This window comes from Schistocerca cancellata, chromosome 4 (assembly GCF_023864275.1).
Source record: "Schistocerca cancellata isolate TAMUIC-IGC-003103 chromosome 4, iqSchCanc2.1, whole genome shotgun sequence".
NCBI lineage: Eukaryota > Metazoa > Arthropoda > Insecta > Orthoptera > Acrididae > Schistocerca > Schistocerca cancellata.
In genome coordinates, this window is record NC_064629.1 from 28,541,467 (window position 1) to 28,564,290 (window position 22,824).

General features: G+C 43.6%; 1 protein-coding gene across 1 annotated transcript in view; it reads right to left on the bottom strand.

Moving 5' to 3' along the window:
• LOC126183222 (potassium channel subfamily K member 1-like) overlaps nucleotides 1–22,824 on the bottom strand; it is a 233,974-nt gene that overhangs the window by 21,692 nt on the left and 189,458 nt on the right. Inside the window, exon 2 of the mRNA XM_049925004.1 lies at nucleotides 19,570–19,710. Within this exon, the coding sequence (XP_049780961.1) occupies nucleotides 19,570–19,710 (141 nt within the window). The remainder of the gene's footprint in view (nucleotides 1–19,569; nucleotides 19,711–22,824) is intronic.

Here is a 22,824-nt window from a genome sequence, read left to right on the forward strand (position 1 = left end):
TGGCTACACTCCATACAGACAACGTCAGAAAAAGTCTTCGTAATACTTAAATCTATTTTCGATATTAGCAAATTTCTCTTGTTCAGAAACGTTTTTCTTGCCATTGCCAATCTACATTTTACATCATCTCTACTTCTGCCATTATCATTTAATTTACCTCCCAAATAGCAAAACTCATCTACTGCTTTTAGTGTCTCGTTTCCTAATCTAATTCCCTCATTATTACCTGATTTAATTCGACTACATTCCATTATCCTTGTTTTACGTCTGCTGATGTTCATCTTATATCCTCCTTTCAAGATTCCGTCCGTTTCGTTCAACTGTTCTTCCAAGTCCTTCGCTGAATAACAGTGTCATCGGCAAACCTCAAAGCTTTTATTTTTTTCTCCTTGAACTTTAATTCTTTCTCCAAATTTTTCTTTGGTTTCCTTCACTGTTTGCTCAAGGTACAGATTGAATAACTTTGGGGACAGACTACGATCCTATCTCACTCCCTTCTCAACCTCTGCTTCCCTTCCATGCCTCTCGACTCTTACAACGTCCGTCTGGTTTCTGTAAAGTTGCATATAATCTTTCGCTTCCTGCGCTTTACACCTGTTACCTGCAGAATTTCAAAGAATGTATTCCATTCGACATTGTCAAAAGCTTTCTCCACATGTATAAAAGTTATAAATGTAGGTTTGGCTTCCCTTCACCTAGTGTGGCCTTCGAAAAGAAACATTTTGATCGCAAATCATATTTATGAAAATTGCAGTTATTCGAAAGTCAACGTATGGCTCAGAGTGACTCAAAGAAACAATTAAAAGTACGTAGAAATAAACGAACATTTCAACTCCAAATCAATATTTAATAGCGCTATCACTCGCTACCAGGTTAAAAGATCAAGGGCAATGAATAATGAACGATCTTTATGAGCGAACTGCCGCCTCATGAAAACTAAGACTGATTCACCTGATGGCACACCGGATGAGTATAACGGCCAGGTAAAATACGGTTACTGCCGCGAATGGAATATATCTTCAGCATTCTTCGTAATGTGTGGACGGGCAATGTCCTATTGGAAATCATCGCGCAGAATGTGATGAAGACAGAGACTTCTGATTCTATAGCTTGACTGCTGCAGCAGTTACTGTTGAGAGCAGTCACCGCCAAAGAGACTCGAGACTCTTCGGAAAAAGTCACTAACTGCAAAGTTTAGGGACACGGTAATCAGTGAGGTAACATAATTTTCTTATTTCATTCATTAACGTTTTGCGGAAATATATTTCGTGGTAACTTTTCACTTAGGCGAACATTGGACACAAAACATACTTAAAATTATGTTTAGGGTTTTCACACGCATATCTCCCTGGTATGTGATTAAAAATTAGGCGATATTAACTGCGGCCTGTCAATACTTTTTTAGTAAATTAAGTTTGTTGTAAGCTATCCATCCGATTTTGCGATAAATAGTAATATTTACAAATATAGTATTAAAAGGGACATGATTCCAACTATCACGTAGTATATCTAGCTTTGGCACAGAAAGGAATTAAATACTCAGCAATAAAACTCTTTGACAATCTGCCTACGGAAATAAAGATAAAATGTCTAAAGCGAAAAAAGTTTCCATGTACAGATTATAGTTGTTATTCATTAACAAATCCTTCTACAGCGTAGAGAAATTATTGAATAGAAATAAGTAGTCAATGAGAAACTAGAATTTAGTCACACTGACATATTTCTTAAGATATGTACACCGGTAAAGATGTTCCACATGACAGGTACCTAACTACAAAGGTATAACCGTTTCTCAGCTACCCGAATTTTACACAATTGTTCACATAGGTCTCAAACGACGTTTTGGCAATAGTCTTCCAGATAACAGCTGCATTTCTAATCATCCAGAGAACGAAAGCCAACTGCCAGTCACCCATCTATAACTCTAATATCCTTTTACATACACATCAATGACACCAACGGCAGAGCTGACTACTCAAAGACCCTTGAACGTCTGTGTGTATGTGTCATAGAAAAACCTAAAAACAAAGCGACATATTCGTTACAATGTTTGTATCTGCTGAGATATAACAGAACATAGAATTCATTGATATATTATCCCATTTACGCATCCTTTGGTAATCAATCGGATCATCATATCTAGCGCTTGATCCACGTTTAAAAAGGTGCTCACTACTTACATTCTAAATTAGAGACTATAAATACTGAAACTTAATTGTTACTGGAGAATATAGCTAAAGTGATCTCAGAAATGGCCATTGGATATTTGTGTTTTCTCGTTTAACACGTTGACTCGTTTACCTCTGAAAAAGCAAAATAGTTCTATTCACTCTAAAATAAATAGGAGAGTGGTGGTGACGAGAACGGAGGACTGGCTAGAGGTGGTGACGAGACTAGGGTTGCTGTGGGGGACCAGGAGAGAGGGGTAGCTGGTATTGGGATCTATACATTTGAGAGGAAAGTGGGTGGGAGGCAACGGGGATGAGGAAAAGCAAAAGGTGTGGTATAGGGAGAGAAGGAGAAGGGACACTTTGGGTGGGGGTGGATAGGGTGGGATGGATTCCTATTCGGTATGATGGGTATTATTTGGGTCTGAGTTCATAGCCTAGGAGAGAGGAAAGGGTTGTAATTTTTTTAATGATTATGTAGTTTGTGTGCTAGAGGAGGATTGGTGGGATATGTAAGGAGAGGCATGGCAGCGCACTTGGATTGGAAAGGAGAGCAGACACAAGAGAATTGTTGGAGTTGAGTTTGCAGATGGTGTAGGTTTTTCAGAGGTGTTCTATGTGAGTGGGGAGAGGTGGGTGAAGGATCCTCGTGAGGGGAGGTAAACGAATACAGAAAGTGTGGCGGAAAGCATGGCGTTAGAGGATCTGGAGGCACTTATAGAACTTATAGAACAGATATCAGGGCAACAATTGCATAGAAAAGCATGCAGTGAATCAGGGAGTTGTACATGTGAAGACAGTGGTGTGCTATAGTCCCCATGTTTAGCCAAGTGTAGCCTTAGTCTGTCGTGGGCTTTCTGTTGGATGTTTAGTAGGTGAGGTGTCCACGTTAGTTTCCGATCGAAGGTTAGTCCAAAGTTTTTTGGCACCATTTTTTCCCTTTTTATTTCATCCCCCTCGCCACATATGGTGGGGGGTGGGCTGCCAGAAGTACAGTTCTCTGCTCTTCAGCCAAGCCAATTAAAAAAATTACGATGATAAATATAAGCAAAATTTTTGTTTTTTTTCTATTTTAAATTAAGAATAGAAGATAGGCAGTTAAAATATGGAAGTATATACATTTCAAAAACACATCACAGGGAGGTTAAATTCTTCTGATAAAAACACCGAAGCACTGCACTTTCACTTAAAAACTAAAGGACCTGCACTAGGATGAGAGGTATTGTTTTAGTACCATATAATGAATGGTATGCTTAATAAAGGTTACTTATGAATGTGGTAGTAATGGGAACAACTTTCACAGATTTGAATCTGCAGCGGCTATGGGCCCATACATGCAGAAGACTATTCAGCATATTAAATTAGTACTAGGAATAAGAACAATCCTATAAAGACTTAAAGCGATGGACTATGTTATGTAAAGGAGCCGGGAAGACACGTTTACAACCGCTTGCCAGTAGACAAACACTTCGGCGACGAAAGTCACGGGATAGCGATATGCACATATACAGACGGTGGGTGGCATCGCGTACACGTTATAAAAGGGAACTGCGTTGGTGGAGCTGTCTGGCGCCAGACTTGCACCAAACTCAACGCTACACATCCATTTAAATCTATCGAGTACTGGAAAGTATATTGTCAATTCATTAGCTAAATCCCCACACCTTCCTACCCACTTCTCCACGATAACCATCCCTTACAGACAACCTGAGCAAAGCTAACCACTCTGCAACATATCTGACATCTTCTCCCATCCCTGATGATCCACATTTTGATGACTCTCTTTTAGCTATCGTCCATGAACGCATTAATACCGCCATCCCACCCCTGGCTTCCAGCTTCCTGTACTTGGACAACATACCACACACAGAATTAAATACACCTATTGCAGTAAGTGACATAAGACAAGTACTCGACAAAAAAACGCAACACTTCCCTCGGCCATGACTGCAATTCTTACCGACACCTCAAAGAATGACTCCTCTCCTTTCTCATCACTCTTTCAACCCTTTACATCACTATCCTCAACAATGGAAAACCTCCAAAATCCTACTTTTCCTCAAACCCCAAAAACCTCCTACTGATAACTCCTGCTACCGCCCCATCTGTCTCACTTCATTGTTTAGCAAGGTCTTCGAAGCCATCCTCTCCCAATGCGTCCATCAACACTTGAACCAACACCACCTTCTTCCCATTAACCAGTGTTGCTTCCATCCCAGTTTCTCCTCTCATGACCGGCTCCTGCACCTCACCCATCTCCTATCACACCAACTCAACTTCCGTAAATCCGCTATTTTTGTCTTCCTCGACCTAGAAAAAGCCTATGAGCATGTATGGAATTCCCGTCCCCTTTTCAAACTCCAGACATATGCACTTCTAGTTACCTATGTCCGCCTTATTGCATCCTTCCTATGTAATCGCCCATCCTTTGTCACTATGAACAACATAAATTGCTGTACCTTTCATCTCACTGCAGGAATGCCCAAAGGTACTGTCCTGTATCCTCTCCTTTATCTTCTCTACACCGCTGATATGCTTAAACCACCTCTACGAGTCCGCCTCCTCCAATATGCTGATGACACTGCTTCCCTCGCCCTCTACCCTACACTCAAGAAATCCCAATGATCCCTGCAAATTCAACTCAATCAGTTTGCCTCCTGGTGTGACCAATGGCTCCTCAAGATCAACCCCTCCAAAGTCCAGGCAATAATTACAGGACAAACCACCTGCACCTTCCGCCTCCATGACTTCTACCTTACCATTTACTATCGTCCTATCCAGCTAACTAACACTCTAAAATGTCTCGAACTAACCCTCAACCGGCAACTAACGTGGTACCCCCACCTACCAACCATTCAAAAAAAAGGCCCACAATAGACTAAAACTACTAATAGGCAGAACTTGAGGATTACAACCATCCACATTTATCGTACAAAATCCTGATCTGCCCCATCGTTTGTTATGCAAATGTTGCATGGACCTCCACCCCTCCAAAGTTCTATAAATCCTATGAAGTCCTCGAACGCCATGTACTCTGTCTCTCTTTCCGAATTCGTCTACCTACCCCTCTGGATCGTCTGCCATCTCATCAAATTCCCACGCCTCGTCATTCACATCGAATACCTACACATCTATTACACTGAGACCTGAGTTTCTCCTGGCGTATAAAACTTTCAAATAACTTTCAGGATTCAGCTAGGTAACACTTTCAGCGACCGCTGATATTTCGGCGGGAGAGCACCCCGTCATTTTCAAGGCAAACTGCAACGTACAGGCGACGTACATGAAAATTTAAGACATCGGTGAAACCCGCCTGTTTCTGTAGATATGTCGACGATACCTTTGTTGTTTGGCCTCATGGTAGGGAGAATTTGAATGCCTCGATCCACCCGAACACTCGTTTTACGATGGTGATGGAAGAGGATGGTTGTCTTCCCTTTCTTGAAGTGTTGGTTAGGAGGAAGGATGATGGATCATTGGGACATGCAATCTACAGAAAACGTACTGACACCGACTTGTACTTACAGGCTAATAGTTATCACCATCCGGCGCAGCGTGAAGGGGTACTTCGTACCTTGGTACACAAGGCACATGTCGTTTCCGACGCTGAGACTTTGCCAGCTGAGCTGTCCTATCTTGAAATTACGTTTCGTCAAAATGGTTATAGTGATAGACAGATCGAACGCGCGTTGCGCTATCGACCAACTGTACATCGGGTGATTGATGATAATTCTGAGACGACACCTAAGTCTACTGCCTTTTTGCCTTGCGTAGGAAACACTTCCAACAAGATCGGTCGTATTTTATGGAAATACGATGTGAAATGTGTGTTCCGACCTCCATCTAAAATTAGAGTGCTTTTGAGTTCTGTTAAGAATGATCTTGGTCTGCGTAAAGTGGGTGTATATCGCATTCCTTGCATGGCATGTATTGGTCAAACTATCAGGACCGTGGAGTACCGATGTACTGAGCATAAACGGCACACACGATTACAGCAGCCAAGTAGATCTGCTATTGCCGAACATTGCTTGGGTACTGGTCACCCCATGTTATATAATAACACCGAGATATTGGCATGCACGTCCAGCTATTGGGACAACGTTACTAAGGAGGCAGTTGAGATTATATTAGCGAGCAACCTCGTTAACAGGGATGGAGGTTTTTGTTTGAACTCTGTTTGGAATCCGGCTCTCTCCTTTGTGAAAAAACAGAGGTACAGAGTCAATGCTACCTCACCTGCGAGTTCGTAGTCTCACTGTCGATATCTCTGACTTTGGTCATCGTTGATGGCACTAGTGTTCAGTGTGTCTGTTATCTTTCCTGCATCAGTCCGTGAACCAAAAAAAGAAAAAAAATCAAATGTGTGTGAAATCTTATGGGACTTAACTGCTAAGGTCATCAGTCCCTAAGCTTACACACTACTTAACCTAAATTATCCTAAGCCCAAACACACACACCCATGCTCGAGGGAGGACTCGAACCTCCGCCGGGACCAGCCACACAGCCGAGAACCGAGGTTTTAAATTTGTATGTACGTCACCTGTCCGTTGCAGTTTGCATTGAAAATGGCGAGGTATTCTCCTGCGAAATATCGGCGGTCACTGAAAATGTTACCTGGCTGAATTCCCGGGCCGCGCGTGATTAGCCGAGCGGTCTGAGGCGCTGCTGTCATGGACTGTGGGGCTGGTCCCGGCGGAGGTTGGAGTCCTCCCTCGGGCATGGGTGTGTGTGTTTGTCCTTAGGAAAATTTAGGTGAAGTAGTGTGTAAGCTTAGGGACTGATGACCTTAGCAGTTAATGGCTCTGAGCACTATGGGACTCAACTGCTGAGGTCATTAGTCCCCTAGAACTTAGAACTAGTTAAACCTAACTAACCTGAGGACATCACAAACATCCATGCCCGAGGCAGGATTCGAACCTGCGACCGTAGCGGTCTTGCGGTTCCAGACTGCAGCGCCTTTAACCGCACGGCCACTTCGGCCGGCGCCTTAGCAGTTAAGTCCCATAAGATTTCACACACATTTGAACATTTTTTTTGAATTCCCGGAAGTTATTTGAAAATCTCTTATTCTGTCCGCAAAGTAGTTTCCAGTAACCCCATTGTCTCCCCTCTGATCACCAACCCTGGTATGCTGCTGTGCCTTCACAAACGCATCCCTCCATCCCCACACCTCTAAACACTCCATATAATATCTCAACGCAACTTGAACCAACTCCCTCTCCCAGACAGTGAGATCCGCCCTGATATTTAACCCTCCTATCTACTTTAACCCTTCCCCACATATCCCACTCACACAGAGCTCCCCTCTCCTTTTCCCTTTACATCCACCCATATCCATTTTCTCTTGCGCCAATACTCTGCACACACAACATTACTCCTTATCACTCTCTCCCCTTCCCAATGTCTATATTCCCACTAGCTGCTTCACCTCTAACAGAACCCTATCTCATTACTCCCCCTGCCCCCCTCCCGATCCTCTCAACAACAAATTCTCTCCGCCCAGAATACTTTTTCACTCAGTGCAGGTCCTTCAGATGTTAAGTGAAAGTGCAGTGCTGCAGTGTTGTTTCATAGAAGAATTTCATCTCATCGCAAGTGTGTCTTTAAACTTTATATATTCTTCGTCATTTCAGCTGTCTGGTATTAATCTTTTTACCTTAGAACGTAGCAGTCCTCACGTTTTATTTTTCTATCGCCTTTGCTATCTTTTTATGAGCGCTCTTGGCTGAAGAACGGAGTATTTTACTGCTGACAGCCCATCCCCCGCCCATATGTGGCGTCGGAGGATGAAACAAACACAAAGAAAAAAAGTGGAGCTGTCATTTTTACTCACGTGATTCGTGTGAAAAGGTTTCCAACATGATTCTGAACAGAATTTGAACGCGGGATGGTAGCTGAAGCTAGAAGCACGGGACATTCTCTTTCGAAAATCGTTAGGGAATTCAATATTCAGAGATTCACAGTGTCAAGGATGTGTAGAAAATACCAAATTTCAGGTAATACCTCTCACCACGGCCAACGCAGTGGCCGAATGCCTCCACTAACGACTGAGAACAGTTGCATTCGTGTAGAGTTACCAATACCAACAGAGAAGCAACATTGTGTGGAATAACAGCAGAAATCAATGTGGAACGTACGATGAACTTATCCCTTAGGACAGTGCTGTCCTTTGGCGTTAAAGGACTACGCATCAGACAACCGATGCGAGTGCTTTTACTACGACAGCACGACATCGTCTGCAGCGCCTCTCCTGGGCTCGTGACTATATCAGTTGGACCCTAGACGACTGGAAAACCGTGGCCTAGTCAGATGAGTCCCGATTTCAGTTGGTAAGAAGTGATGATTAGGTTAGAGTGTGGCCCAGATCCCACGAAGCCATGGACCCAAGTTGTTAACAGGGCATTGCACAAGCTGGTGGTGGCTCCATAATGGTGTGGACTGTGTTTACATGGAATGGACAGGGTCTCTAGTCCAACTGAACCGATCGCCGACTGGAAGTGGCTATGTTCGGCTACTTGGAGACCATTTGGAGCCATTCATGGACTTAATGTTCCCCAACAGCGACGTAATTTTTTTGTGCGCCATGTCACCGGGTCACAATTGTTGGAGATTGGTTTGAAGAACATTCTGGGCAGTTCGATTGAATGATTTGGCCACGCAGATCTCCCGACATGAATGCCATCGAACATTTGTGGGACATAACTGAGAGGTCAGATCCCGTAAAAAGTTCTGCACTGGCAAAACTATCGGAGCTATTGACCGCTACAGAGGCAGCATGGCTCAATATTTCTGCAGGGGACTTGTTGAGTCAATGCGACGTCGAGCTGCTGCACTGCAGGCTGGCAAAATGAGGTCTTCACGATATTAGGAAGTATCCCTTGACCTTTTTCACCTCAGTGTAAAAAGTTTAGTTACTTATATAGTATAGTTTATGATCAGCCCAAAGGATTTAACTATAGCCAACTCTCTACTCCATTGATGAATTTCTTAGTAGAACGGATTATTGTGTGGATGTAGTATACTAGGAAGAATACGTGATTAAATTTGTAGACGAACTGGAAATATAAAGAGTGTGACGTGTAGTACAAAGGGCTTGCACTTTGGCAGGAAGATCGGCTTCAACCCGTCTCAGCATCGGGTTTAACTGAGCTTGAATGATAGATACGGACCCGTCACTCCATGCTGTTTCAAATCAGTGCCAGACTTCATCAGTTATAGTGGTTGGCGAGCGGTCCTACCCTCCTAAGATCAGACGTTTTACGTGGGTGAGCGATGTGGAGAAAAAGCTACCTTGCGCAGTGTGGCGGAGGGTACTTCGTGTACCACTGATACTCCCTCTCTTTACTGCTCCAGTCCTGAATGGTTCGCGAGGAGAATGGTTGTTGGCAAGTCTACGTGTGAGCTCATTTCTCTCTAACTTTACTTTCATGGACTTTTCTCCAGATGTACGTAGGAGGAAGCAGTATACTAGTTGGCTATTCTAGGAACGTACGCTCTCGGAAATTTAAGAGCAAACCTCACCATGATGCAGAGCACTCCTCTTGTAGCGTTTGCCACTCTATTCGGCTGAGCAATCGCGTGACGCTTTCGCGCTTACTAAATGAACCTGTAACAAAGCGCACTGCTCTTCTTTGGATCTTCTCTATTTCCTCTATCAGACCTATCAGTGCTCCATATTGACGAGCAATACTCAAGTATTGGTCGAACGAGTGTCCTGTAAGCTACCTACTTTGTGGATGGACAACAATTCCGGAGGATTCTTCGAATGAATCTCGGTCTGACGTCTGACTTACGTGTGATTAGCTTTATGTGGTCATTCCACTTAAATCTGAACCGTACACATACTCCTATATATTTTGTGGGAGTGACTGCTTCTAGTGGTTGTTCTGCAATCGTGTAATAATACAACGAGTTTTTCTGACAGTTAATGTACAACATGTTAAATTTGCTTATGCTGAGGGTCAACTACCACTTCCTGCACAAAGCATCGATCCTCTGGAGGTCTTCCTGCATATCTATACAATTTGCTGGCGTTGCGACTTCTCAGTGTACAATAGCATCGTCCGCGAAGAGCCTCATAGAACTTCCGACCTTATCCACAACATTATTTGCATGTATTGTGAAAAGTATGACGTTATAACAGTCCTTGGGACACGCCTGAAGCTACTTTTACGTCTGAAAATGTCTCTACGTAGAGAACGGCATGCTGTGTTCTGTTTGCCAGAAACTCTTCAAAATGTTCAAATGTGTGTGAAATCTTATGGGTTCTTAACTGCTAAGGTCATCAGTCCCAAAGCTTACACACTACTTAACCTAAATTGTCCTAAGGACAAACACACACGCCCATGCCCTAGGGAGGACTCGAAACTCCGCCGGGACCAGCCGCACAGTCCATGATTGCAGCGCCTTAGACCGCTCGGCTAGTCCCGCGCGGCCAGAAACTCTTCCTTCCAGTCACGCAGCTGGTCTGACGTTCCGTACGCTAGTATTTTGTTCTTTAGGCCTGAATGCGGAATTGTATCGAACACTTTTGGAAGTAAAAAACGGCGGCATCAACCTGGGCCCTGGTATCTACTGCTTTCTGGGTCTCGCGGCTAAACAGAACGAGCTGGGTTTCACACTGTCATTGTGTTTTGAACCATGTTGTTTCCTACAGAGAAAATTTTCGGTCTCCAGAACTGATGTAGCAAGCGAGCATTAAACATGTTCCAAAATTCTGCAATAGACCGACGTAAGAGATATACGTCTAGAATTTTTTACGTCTACGTCTATTCGACGACTCTTTTTGAAAACGGAAATCACCTGCTCTTTTTTCCGATCATTAGGAACGCTTTGCACGTACAGTGACCTATGGTACACAGCTACTAGAAGAAGAGCTAATTTTTTTGCGTATTGAATGTACAATTGTATGGGTATCCCGCAGGCCCAGTGGCCTTTCCTCTGTTGAGCGATATCAGTTGCCTCTCTATCCCACGGCCACTTATTTCTGTATCTGTCATTTTGACGTTCGTGTCACTGTTTAAAGGAGGAACTACAGAGCGGTCTTCCTCAGTGAAACAGTTTTGGAAAAAGATGATTAGGATTTGGGCCTTCTCTGTGTCGCCTTCCGTTTTCGATGCCATTATGGTCACAGAGTGTTTGGACAAAAGGCTTCGATCCGTTTGCTTATTTAACATAAGGCGAAAACTTCTTAGAATTTTCTGGCAAGTCTGTAGATAGAATTTTACTTTCAAATTCAATGAACGCTTCACGCACGGCTCTCCTTAAGCTACTTTTGGCTTCGTTCAATTTTTATTTGTCTGTAAAGCTTTGATTACGTTTAAATATGCAGTGACACTGTCATTGCTTTCGTGGCAGCTTTTTAACACGTCTTTCCCGACCCTCACAGTTTTACTAGCCACATACCTGTCTAAGGTGTAATGTACGGCACTCTTTAACTTTGTTCATCGATGCTCAACATTATCAGTGCTATAGATGAAATTTTCATGTTGACCTCTCAGTAATCTGAAATCAGTTTCTTGTCGCCTTTGCTAATCAGGAATGTCTACCTACCTTTATTTATAGTTTTATTTACAGGCGTATTCAGTGATGCTGTAACGATGTTATCAGCAGTGATTCCCTGTTCTACACTGAGTCGAAAAGGGAGCGCCTGTCGGTGACCAGGAGATCTAATACGTTCTTTTCACGAATCGGTTCTCTGATTAGCTGCCCAAGGTAACAGAACACCTGGCTTAATAATATAATATTATCATGCAAAATGCTGGCTGTTCCGAATAAAGGATGCTATCAGTAATAGGGGTGTTGCACAGCCCAGCGGGATGTTATGCCTTCACGGCATTATATTGGAACAGGATAATGTTTTTCTACATGTTGCGAGCAATAATTACGGCTTCCCCTCTTCATGAAACTTTCTGATGCCCTTCTGGCCTATAAACTAACCCGGTATGTCAGCGATAGAACGTATATGAGATTGTGTGGGTCGGCACCTTGATCCTGACACCGTGCCAGTTGCCAGAACCACTAAAGTTGGGACTGTGATAGAAGTTACCTGCAATAGTATTGGTCAGGGACTTATTCAAAATCTACTTAATTTTTTTTTAGAGCTAGAGATTCTGTGGCAGCCTCACCAAAGACTCTTTTTGCTTGTATAATATTGTTTCATTAACATATTTATTTGGTATCTTCTTTACACTATCAGAGTTGACACTCGAACACAAAAAATTCATTTTGCTGTGATACCTTAAAGGAATTCCTTCATTTTCACAACAGGCAGCGTATTACACTCAAGCGCCAGAGAAACTGGTATAGGCATGCGTATTCAAATACAGAGATATGTAAACACACAGAATACGGCGCTGCGGTCAGCAACGCCTATATACAACAAGTGTCTGGCGCAGTTGTTAGATCGGTTACTGCTGCTACAATGGCAGGTTATCAAGATTTAAGGAGTTTGAAAGTGGTGTTATTGTCGGCGCACAAGGGATGGGACACAGCATCTCCGAGGTAGCGATGAAGTGGGGATTTTCCCGTACGACCATTTAACGAGTGTACCGCGAATATCAGGACTCCAGTAAAAGATCAAATTGCTGCGGCCAAAATTAGATCCTGCAAGAACAGAACCAACGAAGACTGAGGAGAATCGTTCAGCGTGACAGAAGTGCAACCTTTCCGCAAATTGCCGCAGATTTCAGTGCTGGGCCATCAACAAGTACCAGCCTGCGAGCCATTCGACGAAACATCATCGATATGGGCTTTCGAAGCCTGGGTCCGTCAACACCGACATTGTACTGTTGATGACTGGGAACGTGTTGCCTAGTCGGACGAGTCTCATTTCAAATTCTATCGACTGGATTGGCGTGTACTGAATATAGCTGACAGAAGAAGCTAGCTGTTGAGGGAGGTGCGCCGGCTCTGGATCGAATCCGCTCGGCGAGTTGACGACGAGGGTCGGTGTGCTGGCCAGCTTGGATGTGGGTTTCAGGCGGTTTTCCACATTCCACTAGGTGATTACCAGTGACACGACACGCAGACACTTACAAAACTTCCACTTGCTTTCATATGGCTAATACTACACGCAAGTAGTTGGGATACACATATTCCGTAACAGAAGGTAACTGGGTGACGTCAGAAACTGAATCCGGCCACCCCTTAAATTAAGCACGCCAAATCCAATCCTAGCTAGGGCGACCTTGTGCCAATGCAAGACAAAGGCACGCAGAGCAAAGGCACAAGATGTAACGATACCACCGACCACCTTAAACGGCAATCGAAGCGAACCCTATACATCTGAGAGGAATTTTTGAAAAGTTGACTGTGGGATAACCTAATGGAAACGGAACAATCAAACTGGGATTCGTTCCGAAGCACTCCAGCGGAGTATAACTAACAGTAAACAGGTGGGTCAGGAGCAGTCGTTCTCCCAGCATAAAAGCAAGTTGTAACATTACATATTAAAACCGGTCACCAGCCTATTTAGGCATTCTTGTGTCAAACAAAATGATAAAGCAGAAGACAGTCTTAAGGCTAACCTAAAATTGCAGATAAATGCGTTGCTAACAAACAAATGGCCAATGAAATAGTGAACAGTAACATATGCCTCTCAACAACACCTACCTTGAATGAACTAGGAGTAACAATTTATGAAACCAATTACCGACACACATGAAACTAGCAGCAATACTGAACAGGGAAAAGCCTGATATGATTCTGAATTTAAATCAGGGGCTCTGCTAATGATCATAATCTATAACTTCATTGCTTATCACAGGGTCTCTATATCTGTGCATTAACCAACTTGGATTAGGATAGATAACACAGTAAACAGTTCTTTCTTAAACTCGGTCTGAAGCAACTAAACGGAAGGCAAATCTGACTACACTGGCTCTGAAGAAGCCTTTGCACTGCTTCATTAACTAACTAGCCTAGTACATGAGAGCCCTTAAACTTTCATGGTTAGAAGAACCATGCTCATTGACAAAACTACGCCAGTTTGTATGAGAAATGGTAGGTATTCTTATCATTAATGATTAATTAAGTAAAGCACAACAAATTATAATCATTTAAATAAGAAATGTGTTTTCATAAGCAGTCTTTTGACCTATTCAAAAGTATAATTGGCTGTGCAAATGACAACACAACATTAAATTCAAGTTCAACCACTTTCTTATAATAAATTAGGACACTCGGAATTAAATTTACTAGGATAGGATTCCTGTCCAGGTTTGTGATTTGGGATAATCACGGGTATAAGAGAGAGTTTTTCACAACACCATGATTATTATTAAAATCAACCAAATTTCACAAATACTTGGTCCATTTACAGAGTGCGAAATATAAACAATTTAGCAGAAAGCCGATGGCACTGGTGGCGAAATTCGCAGTGGCTATAATCTTGCGGCGATGCAATCATAGCAATACTGTTGGACTCGCCCTGTTACATATCTTCTAGGTGTCGGAATTATATTTTTATAGGGCCAAAAACAATGACATGATAATGGTATCACCAAATGCAGCACCCGGGGCCCATAAATACTGCCCTTAAGCCCTTCTGGCCTCAAAACTCCAGGGAGATGAGCCACAATGATCCGCTACTGCTAGCGAGATCCTAACCACAGCACTGCTAAGCTCAGACTCCTTACCCGACACAAAGTGCGAGTTGCCACTTGCGCGCCAGCCAATCCTTTACCACTCTGCCAGTCTACTTCCGTAGCTGCGGGACTTCCCTACAACTTTTACATTCAACCCTATGTTCCCTAACTATGGACGAAGTTATTTACAGTACTTTATATAACAATTATTCCGGTACTTATTTAAATTCACAAGCGCAGTTTAAACAACGTCGTTCAAAAGCTCACGTAACTGAAATATGTATACATAATCAAAGAATTTTCATGATAGATACAACATTCTATATAAAGAACACTACAAACTGACATAGAATTATCGCTACAGATACAAATAGGTTGAAAATAGGTGTTACAAGGATCCACCTAGCAGAATGCACACTTTCAGTGCTGCCGTATGAGAAACAACGCCATACAAAAAAATGACGGGATGTTCAGAAAGTGTAGACAGCTGGAAATGGACAAAGCGGCGATGTGCGCTTACGCTACGTGAGCAGCCACAAAACCTGTCGAACAGAACACTGATTCACTTAGACATTCGAGCCTTTTTCTGTGTTCTGGAGTGAGGATATTAACATGATTGGTTCGTATTTACGTATCGTAAGTAATAAGAAATTATGAAACAACACACGAAGGACTCTTGGACCACCGAAAAAAAGAAAGAAAGAAAGATGAAAATTACTAACAAATTCAAAACTAGGATTAAAATAAAAGCCATATCTATATGCAATCATATAGTACTAAGAACGAAGACAAATATCAGTGAATAGGCTGGGGAATGATGACTGAGACATTAAGGTCTCGCTCACTGGGCAGCCAGATCACCAATGTATTTCTTCGCCACATTTATAAAGAATGTGATACTGCATTCGGTACTTGGTTCCTAATATTATGCTCACGCTGAAGTTTGCGGCTAATCTCATGGAATGAGGGAGCTACTATGATCATGATGCGTCTCAGCACGATCCGCCATCGTCATCGCTGTCAGCTATTTGAACAAACGGTTATGTCATCATCATCATCATCATCATCATCATCATCATCATCATTTAAGACTGATTATGCCTTTCAGCGTTCAGTCTGGAGCATAGCCCCCATTATACAGTTCCTCCATGATCCCCTATTCAGTGCTAACATTGGTGCCTCTTCTGATGTTAAACCTATTACTTCAAAATCATTCGTAACCGAATCCAGGTACCTTCTCCTCGGTCTGCCCCGACTCCTCCTACCCTCTACTGCTGAATCCATGAGTCTCTTGGGTAACCTTGCTTCTCCCATGCGTGTAACATGACCCCACCATCTAAGCCTGTTCGCCCTAACTGCTACATCTATAGAGTACATTCCCAGTTTTTCTTTGATTTCCTCATTGTGGGCACCCTCCTGCCATTGTTCCCATCTACTAGTACCTGCAATCATCCTAGCTTTCGCTCCCATACAACAAAGTTGGTCGAAAGATTGAACGGTGCACAGATAACTTAGTCTTGGTACTGACTTCCTTCTTGCAGAAGAGAGTAGATCGTAGCTGAGCGCTCACTGCATTAGCTTTGCTACACCTCGCTTCCAGTTCTTTCACTATGTTGCCATCCTGTGAGAATATGCATCCTAAGTACTTGAAACCGTCCACCTGTTCTAACTTTGTTCCTCCTATTTGGCACTCAATCCGTTTATATTTCTTTCCCACTGACATTACTTTCGTTTTGGAGATGCTAATCTTCATACCATAGTCCTTATATTTCTGATCTAGCTCTGAAATATTACTTTGCAAACTTTCAATCGAATCTGCCATCACAACTAAGTCATCCGCATATGCAAGACTGCTTATTTCGTGTTCACATATCTTAATCTCACCCAGCCAGTCTATTGTTTTCAACATATGATCCATAAATAATATGAACAACAGTGGAGACAGGTTGCAGCCTTGTCTTACCCCTGAAACTACTCTGAACCATGAACTCAATTTACCGTCAACTCTAACTGCTGCATGACTATCCATGTAAAGACCTTTAATTGCTTGCAAAAGTTTGCCTCCTATTCCATAATCTTGTAGAACAGACAATAACTTCCTCCTAGGAACCCGGTCATATGCCTTTTCTAGATCTATAAAGCATAGATACAATTCCCTGTTCCACTCATAACACTTCTCCATTATTTGCCGTAAGCTAAAGATCTGGTCCTGACAACCTCTAAGAGGCCTAAACCCACACTGATTTTCATCCAATTGGTCCTCAACTAATACTCGCACTTTCCTTTCAACAATACCTGAGAAGATTTTACCCACAACGCTGATTAAAGAGAAACCTCTGTAGTTGTTACAATCTTTTCTGTTTCCATGTTTAAAGATTGGTGTGATTACTGCTTTTGTCCAGTCTGATGGAACCTGTCCCGACTCCCAGGCCATTTCAATTATCCTGTGTAGCCATTTAAGACCTGACATCCCACTGTATTTGATGAGTTCCGACTTAATTTCATCCACCCCAGCCGCTTTATTGCACTGCAATCTATTGACCATTTTTTCCACTTCCTCAAATGTGATCCTATTTCCATCATCATTCCTATCCCATTCTACCTCGAAATCTGAAACATTACTGATCGCATTTTCACCTACATTGAGCAACTCTTCAAATTATTCCCTCCATCTGCCCAAGGCATCCACAGGATTCACCAGCAGTTTTCCTGACCTGTCCAAAATACTTGTCATTTCCTTCTTACCTCCCTTTCTAAGACTGCTAATTACACTCCAGAATGGTTTTCCAGCAGCTTGACCCATAGTCTCCACCCTGTTTCCAAAGTCTTCCCACGATTTCTTCTTGGATGCTGCAATTATCTGTTTGGCTTTGTTTCTTTCTTCAACATAACTTTCTCTGTCTACCTGGGTTCTGGTATGTAGCCATTTTTGATACGCCTTCTTTTTCCTTTTACAGGCTGCCTTGACTGTATCATTCCACCAAGCTGTTTGCTTCATCCTACTTTTACACACTACTGTTCCAAGACATTCTTTAGCCACTTCTAGTACTGTGTCCCTGTACCTTGTCCATTCCTTTTCCAGTGACTGTAATTGACTACATTCAACTAACTGGTACCTTTCTGAGATCGCTGTTATGTACTTGTGCCTGATTTCCTTATCCTGAAGTTTCTCCACTCTTATCCTCCTACATATGGACCTGACCTCCTGCACTTTCGGCCTCACAATCCCAATTTCACTGCAGATTAAATAATGATCAGTGTCATCAAAGAATCCTCTGAATACACGTGTGTCCCTCACAGCCTTCCTGAATTCCTGATCTGTTATTATATAGTCAATGACAGGTCTGGTTCCCCTGCCTTCCCAAGTATACCGGTGAATGTTCTTATGTTTAAAAAAGGAGTTTTTGGTTACTAAGCCCACACTGGCACAGAAATCCAAGAGTTGTTCCCCGTTCCTGTTGGCCTCCATATCCTCTCCAAATTTACCCATAACCTTTTCATACCCTTCTGTTCGATTTCCAATCCTGGCGTTAAGATCACCCATGAGCAGAACACTGTCCTTGTCCTTTACTCTAACAGCTACATCACTGAGTGCCTCATAAAAACTATCCATATTATCTTGATCTGTCCCTTCACAATGCGAATATACTGACACAATCCTAATTTTCTTGCTAGACACTGTCAAATCTATCCACATCAGTCGTTCGTTTACATACCTTATTGCAACTACGCTGGGTTCCATTTCTTTCCTGATGTAAAGCCCTACACCCCATTGTGCTATTCCTGCTTTGACTCCTGACAGGTAGACCTTGTATTCTCCCACTTCCTCTTCTTTCTCACCCCTTACCCGAATGTCACTAACAGCTAAAACGTCCAGCCCCATCTTATTTGCAGCCTCTGCCAGCTCTACCTTCTTCCCAGAGTAGCCCCCATTGATATTAATAGCTCCCCATCTCATTACCATTTGTTTGCCAAGTCGTATCTTAGGAGTCCCTGGTTTGTCAGTTAGAGGTGGGACTCTGTCACCTCCAAAGGTCCGACGCATTTTGCTCTGATTATTGCCAGCATCATATTTAGAGTACCAGGGAAGCAGGTTGCTAGCCTTACTTGCCCCGAGTCCCATTGGGTTTTACCCCTAACGGCTGAGGGACTAACCGGTGGATTTGGTAGTCTTTGCCGTATGAGCACAAAGGTGATCACGACTCAGAATATGTCCGAGATGCCCAGCCTTATTCCAAAGTAACTTGTATCCCGACTGTCGGGACCACTTACTTGGCCACTCATACGTTGCCCGTGGTTCATGAACTAGGACATGACTACAGGAACCCACACCTTGAACCACTTATTTTTACTAAGTGATTTAAATTGCTGCACTACTCCGAATATATCTGTTTCTAAGTTACTCATGTTGGCAGCTGTTCTTGATTCGAGTACTGGAATATTTACTACGTCTTCTTTGGTGAAGGAACTTCGGAAGGCAGTGTTTAGTAACTCTGCACTATCATTGATAGTATGTTCATTGACATTTATTGTGTCTTACCCTTAGCAGACGTTACATACGACCAGAATCTCTTTGGATTTTCTTCCAGGTTTCGAGACAAAGTTTTGTCGTGGAAACTATTATAAACATCTCACATTGAGGTCCTCGCTGAATTTCGACCTTCTGTAAGATGGCCAATCTTGTTGATTTGGCATTGGCTTAAATTTGTTATGCTTTTTTCGTTGTTTCTGTAACTGTCTTCTGACTAGTTTAGTGTACCAAGTATTTTAAACTACAGCACGCCATGTGTGGCCAAATAACTACGTATACTCACCGATGGTCGTGACGACGGTGCTGGAGAAGAAAAGCGACTGTCCAAAGCTCCAGTTGGGTTCTCCAGAAGCATTCTTGGCTGCGGAAACGCCTCTGTTGCTCGCGCGCACCACTTCCTCGATCAGCTCCTCCAGGGCCTCATCTGTCAACAGCAAAAACTTTGTTATTACTATATTTGTTTTTTAAAATGCAACTACACTGAATTGCCAGAGAAACTGGTGTATTCAAATACAAAGATATTTAAACGGGCAGAATACGGCACTGCGGTCGGCAACGCCCATATAATAAAAGTGTCTAGCGCAATTGTTAGATCGGTTACTGCTGCTAAATGGCAGGTTTTTCAGCGCACGAGCGGTGGGACACACCATCTCCGAGGTAGCGGTGAAGTGGGGAGTTTCCCGTACGACTATTTCACGAGTGTACTGTGAATATCAGGAGTCCGGTAAAACATGAAATCTCCGAAATCGCTGGTAGCGGGAAAAGATCCTGCCAGAACGGCACCAACGGTGTGTTCTCTGCCGCCGTTGGATAAGCAGCTGCCAGCAGAAAGTCGTATACTCCTAGCTCACTTATTTGTTACATAGTTTAATTAATTTTTTTGTGTGTTTTTGGTACTTGCATTGTTTAATTCATAAGTTTCGGGCGTATTATATAGCATTTGAGAGTTGTGGCATCGCGTTTTAGTACCTGAATAGTGTAAAGTCACGTAGTCGTCTGTCTTCTGTTTTTGTTTTGAACGACCAGTGTCGGTTGGTCATAGCTAGTGTGCTCCCTGCCGCCGTTAGATGAGCAGCTGCCAGCAGAAAGTCGTATACTCCTAGCTCAGTTATTTGTTACATAGTTTAATTCTTAATTTATTTGCGTGTTTTGGTACTTGCATTGTTTAATTCATAAATTTTGGGCGTATTATAGTATTTGAGAGTTGTAGCATCGCGTTTTAGTACCTGAATAGTGTAAAATCGCGTAGTCTCCTTCCGCCGCTGAGCAGTGTGTCAGCAGTGCGCAAGTAGCAGCGTTACTGCATATACTAGGCAATTTTGTATTTTAATAACCGTTTAAATTTTGTGTCGATTTGTTTGTGCTCTCTGTACATTAGTTCAGACTTTCTTTGCAGAATAGTTTTTAGCATGGATAGGGACTGCAACTGCTGTGTTCGGATGCAGGATGAGTTGGCATCCCTTCGCTCCCAGCTTCAGGCAGTGTTGGCTTTGGTCACACAGCTTGAGGCTGTTGGCAATAGGCATCACTGTGGGGGTCCGGATGGGGGTTTGTCGGGGACGGCCAGCCCGTCCCACGCATCCCCCGATTGGGCTACGACTGTGGCTGCCCGGGATACTGCCCACTTTGAGGCTGATCCCTCACCTGTGGAGGAGTGGGAGGTCGTCTCGAGGTGTGGCAGGGGGCGAAAACATACCGGAGGGCTGAACGGAAGGCCTCGCCAGTTTGTCTGACGAACAGGTTTCAGGCGCTGTCTCAGGCTGATACTGATCTTCGGCCGGACATGGCTACTTTTCCTGTTCCAGAGATTGCCCCTCAGTCTGCAAGATCCGGGCGGTCGCAGAGGGTGGGCTTACTGGTAGTTGGGAGCTCCAACGTCAGGCGCGTAATGGGGATATGGCAGCAAGAGAGGGGAAGAAAACCAATGTGCACTCCGTGTGCGTACCGGGGGAAGTCATTCCAGATGTGGAAAGGGTCCTTCCGGATGCCATGAAGGGTACACGGTGCACCCATCTGCAGGTGGTCGCTCATGTTGGCACCAATAATGTGTGTCGCTATGGATCGGAGGAAATCCTCTCTGGCTTCCGGCGGTTCAAATGGTTCAAATGGCGCTGAGCACTATGGGACTTAACATCTATGGTCATGAGTCCCCTAGAACTTAGAACTACTTAAACCTAACTAACCTAAGGACAGCACACAACACCCAGCCATCACGAGGCAGAGAAAATCCCTGACCCCGCCGGGAATCGAACCCGGGAACCCGGGCGTGGGAAGCGAGAACGCTACCGCACGACCACGAGATGCGGGCGCTTCCGGCGGCTATCTGATTTGGTGAAGACTGCCAGTCTCGCTAGCGGGATGAAAGCAGAGCTCACCATCTGCAGCATCGTCGACAGGACTGACTGCGGACCTTTGGTACAGAGCCGTGTGGAGGGTCTGAATCAGAGACTGAGACGGTTCTGCGACCATGTGGGCTGCAGATTCCTCGACTTGCGCCATAGGGTGGTGGGGTTTCGGGTTCCGCTGGATAGGTCAGGGGTCCACTACACGCAGCAAGCGGCTACACGGGTAGCAGGGGTTGTGTGGCGTGGACTGGGCGGTTTTTTAGGTTAGATGGCCTCGGGCAAGTACAGAAAGGGCAACAGCCTCAAAGGGTGCGGGGCAAAGTCAGGACATGCGGGAACCAAGCAGCAATCGGTATTGTAATTGTAAACTGTCGAAGCTGCATTGGTAAAGTACCGGAACTTCAAGTGGTGATAGAGAGCACCGAAGCTGAAATCGTTATCGGTACAGAAAGCTGGCTGAAGCCAGAGATAAATTCTGCCGAAATTTTTACAAAGGCACAGGCGGTGTTTAGAAAGGACAGATTGCATGCGACCGGTGGTGGCGTGTTTGTCGCTGTTAGTAGTAGTTTATCCTGTAGTGAAGTAGAAGTGGATAGTTCCTGTGAATTATTATGGGTGGAGGTTACACTCAACAACCGAGCTAGGTTAATAATTGGCTCCTTTTACCGACCTCCGGACTCAGCAGCATTAGTGGCAGAACAACTGAGAGAAAATTTGGAATACATTTCACATAAATTTTCTCAGCATGTTATAGTCTTAGGCGGAGATTTCAATTTACCATATATAGACTGGGACACTCAAATATTTAGGACGGGTGGTAGGGACAGAGCATCGAGTGACATTATACTGAGTGCACTATCCGAAAATTACCTCGAGCAATTAAACAGAGAACCGACTCGTGGAGATAACATCTTGGACCTACTGATAACAAACAGACCCGAACTTTTCGACTCTGTAAGTGCAGAACAGGGAATCAGTGATCATAAGGCCGTTGCAGTATCTCTGAATATTAAAGTTAATAGGAATATAAAAAAAGGGAGGAAGTTTTATCTGTTTAGCAAGAGTAATAGAAGGCAGATTTCAGACTACCTAACAGATCAAAACGAAAATTTCTGTTCTGACACTGACAATGTTGAGTGTTTATGGAAAAAGTTCAAGGCAATCGTAAAATGCGTTTTAGACAGGTACGTGGC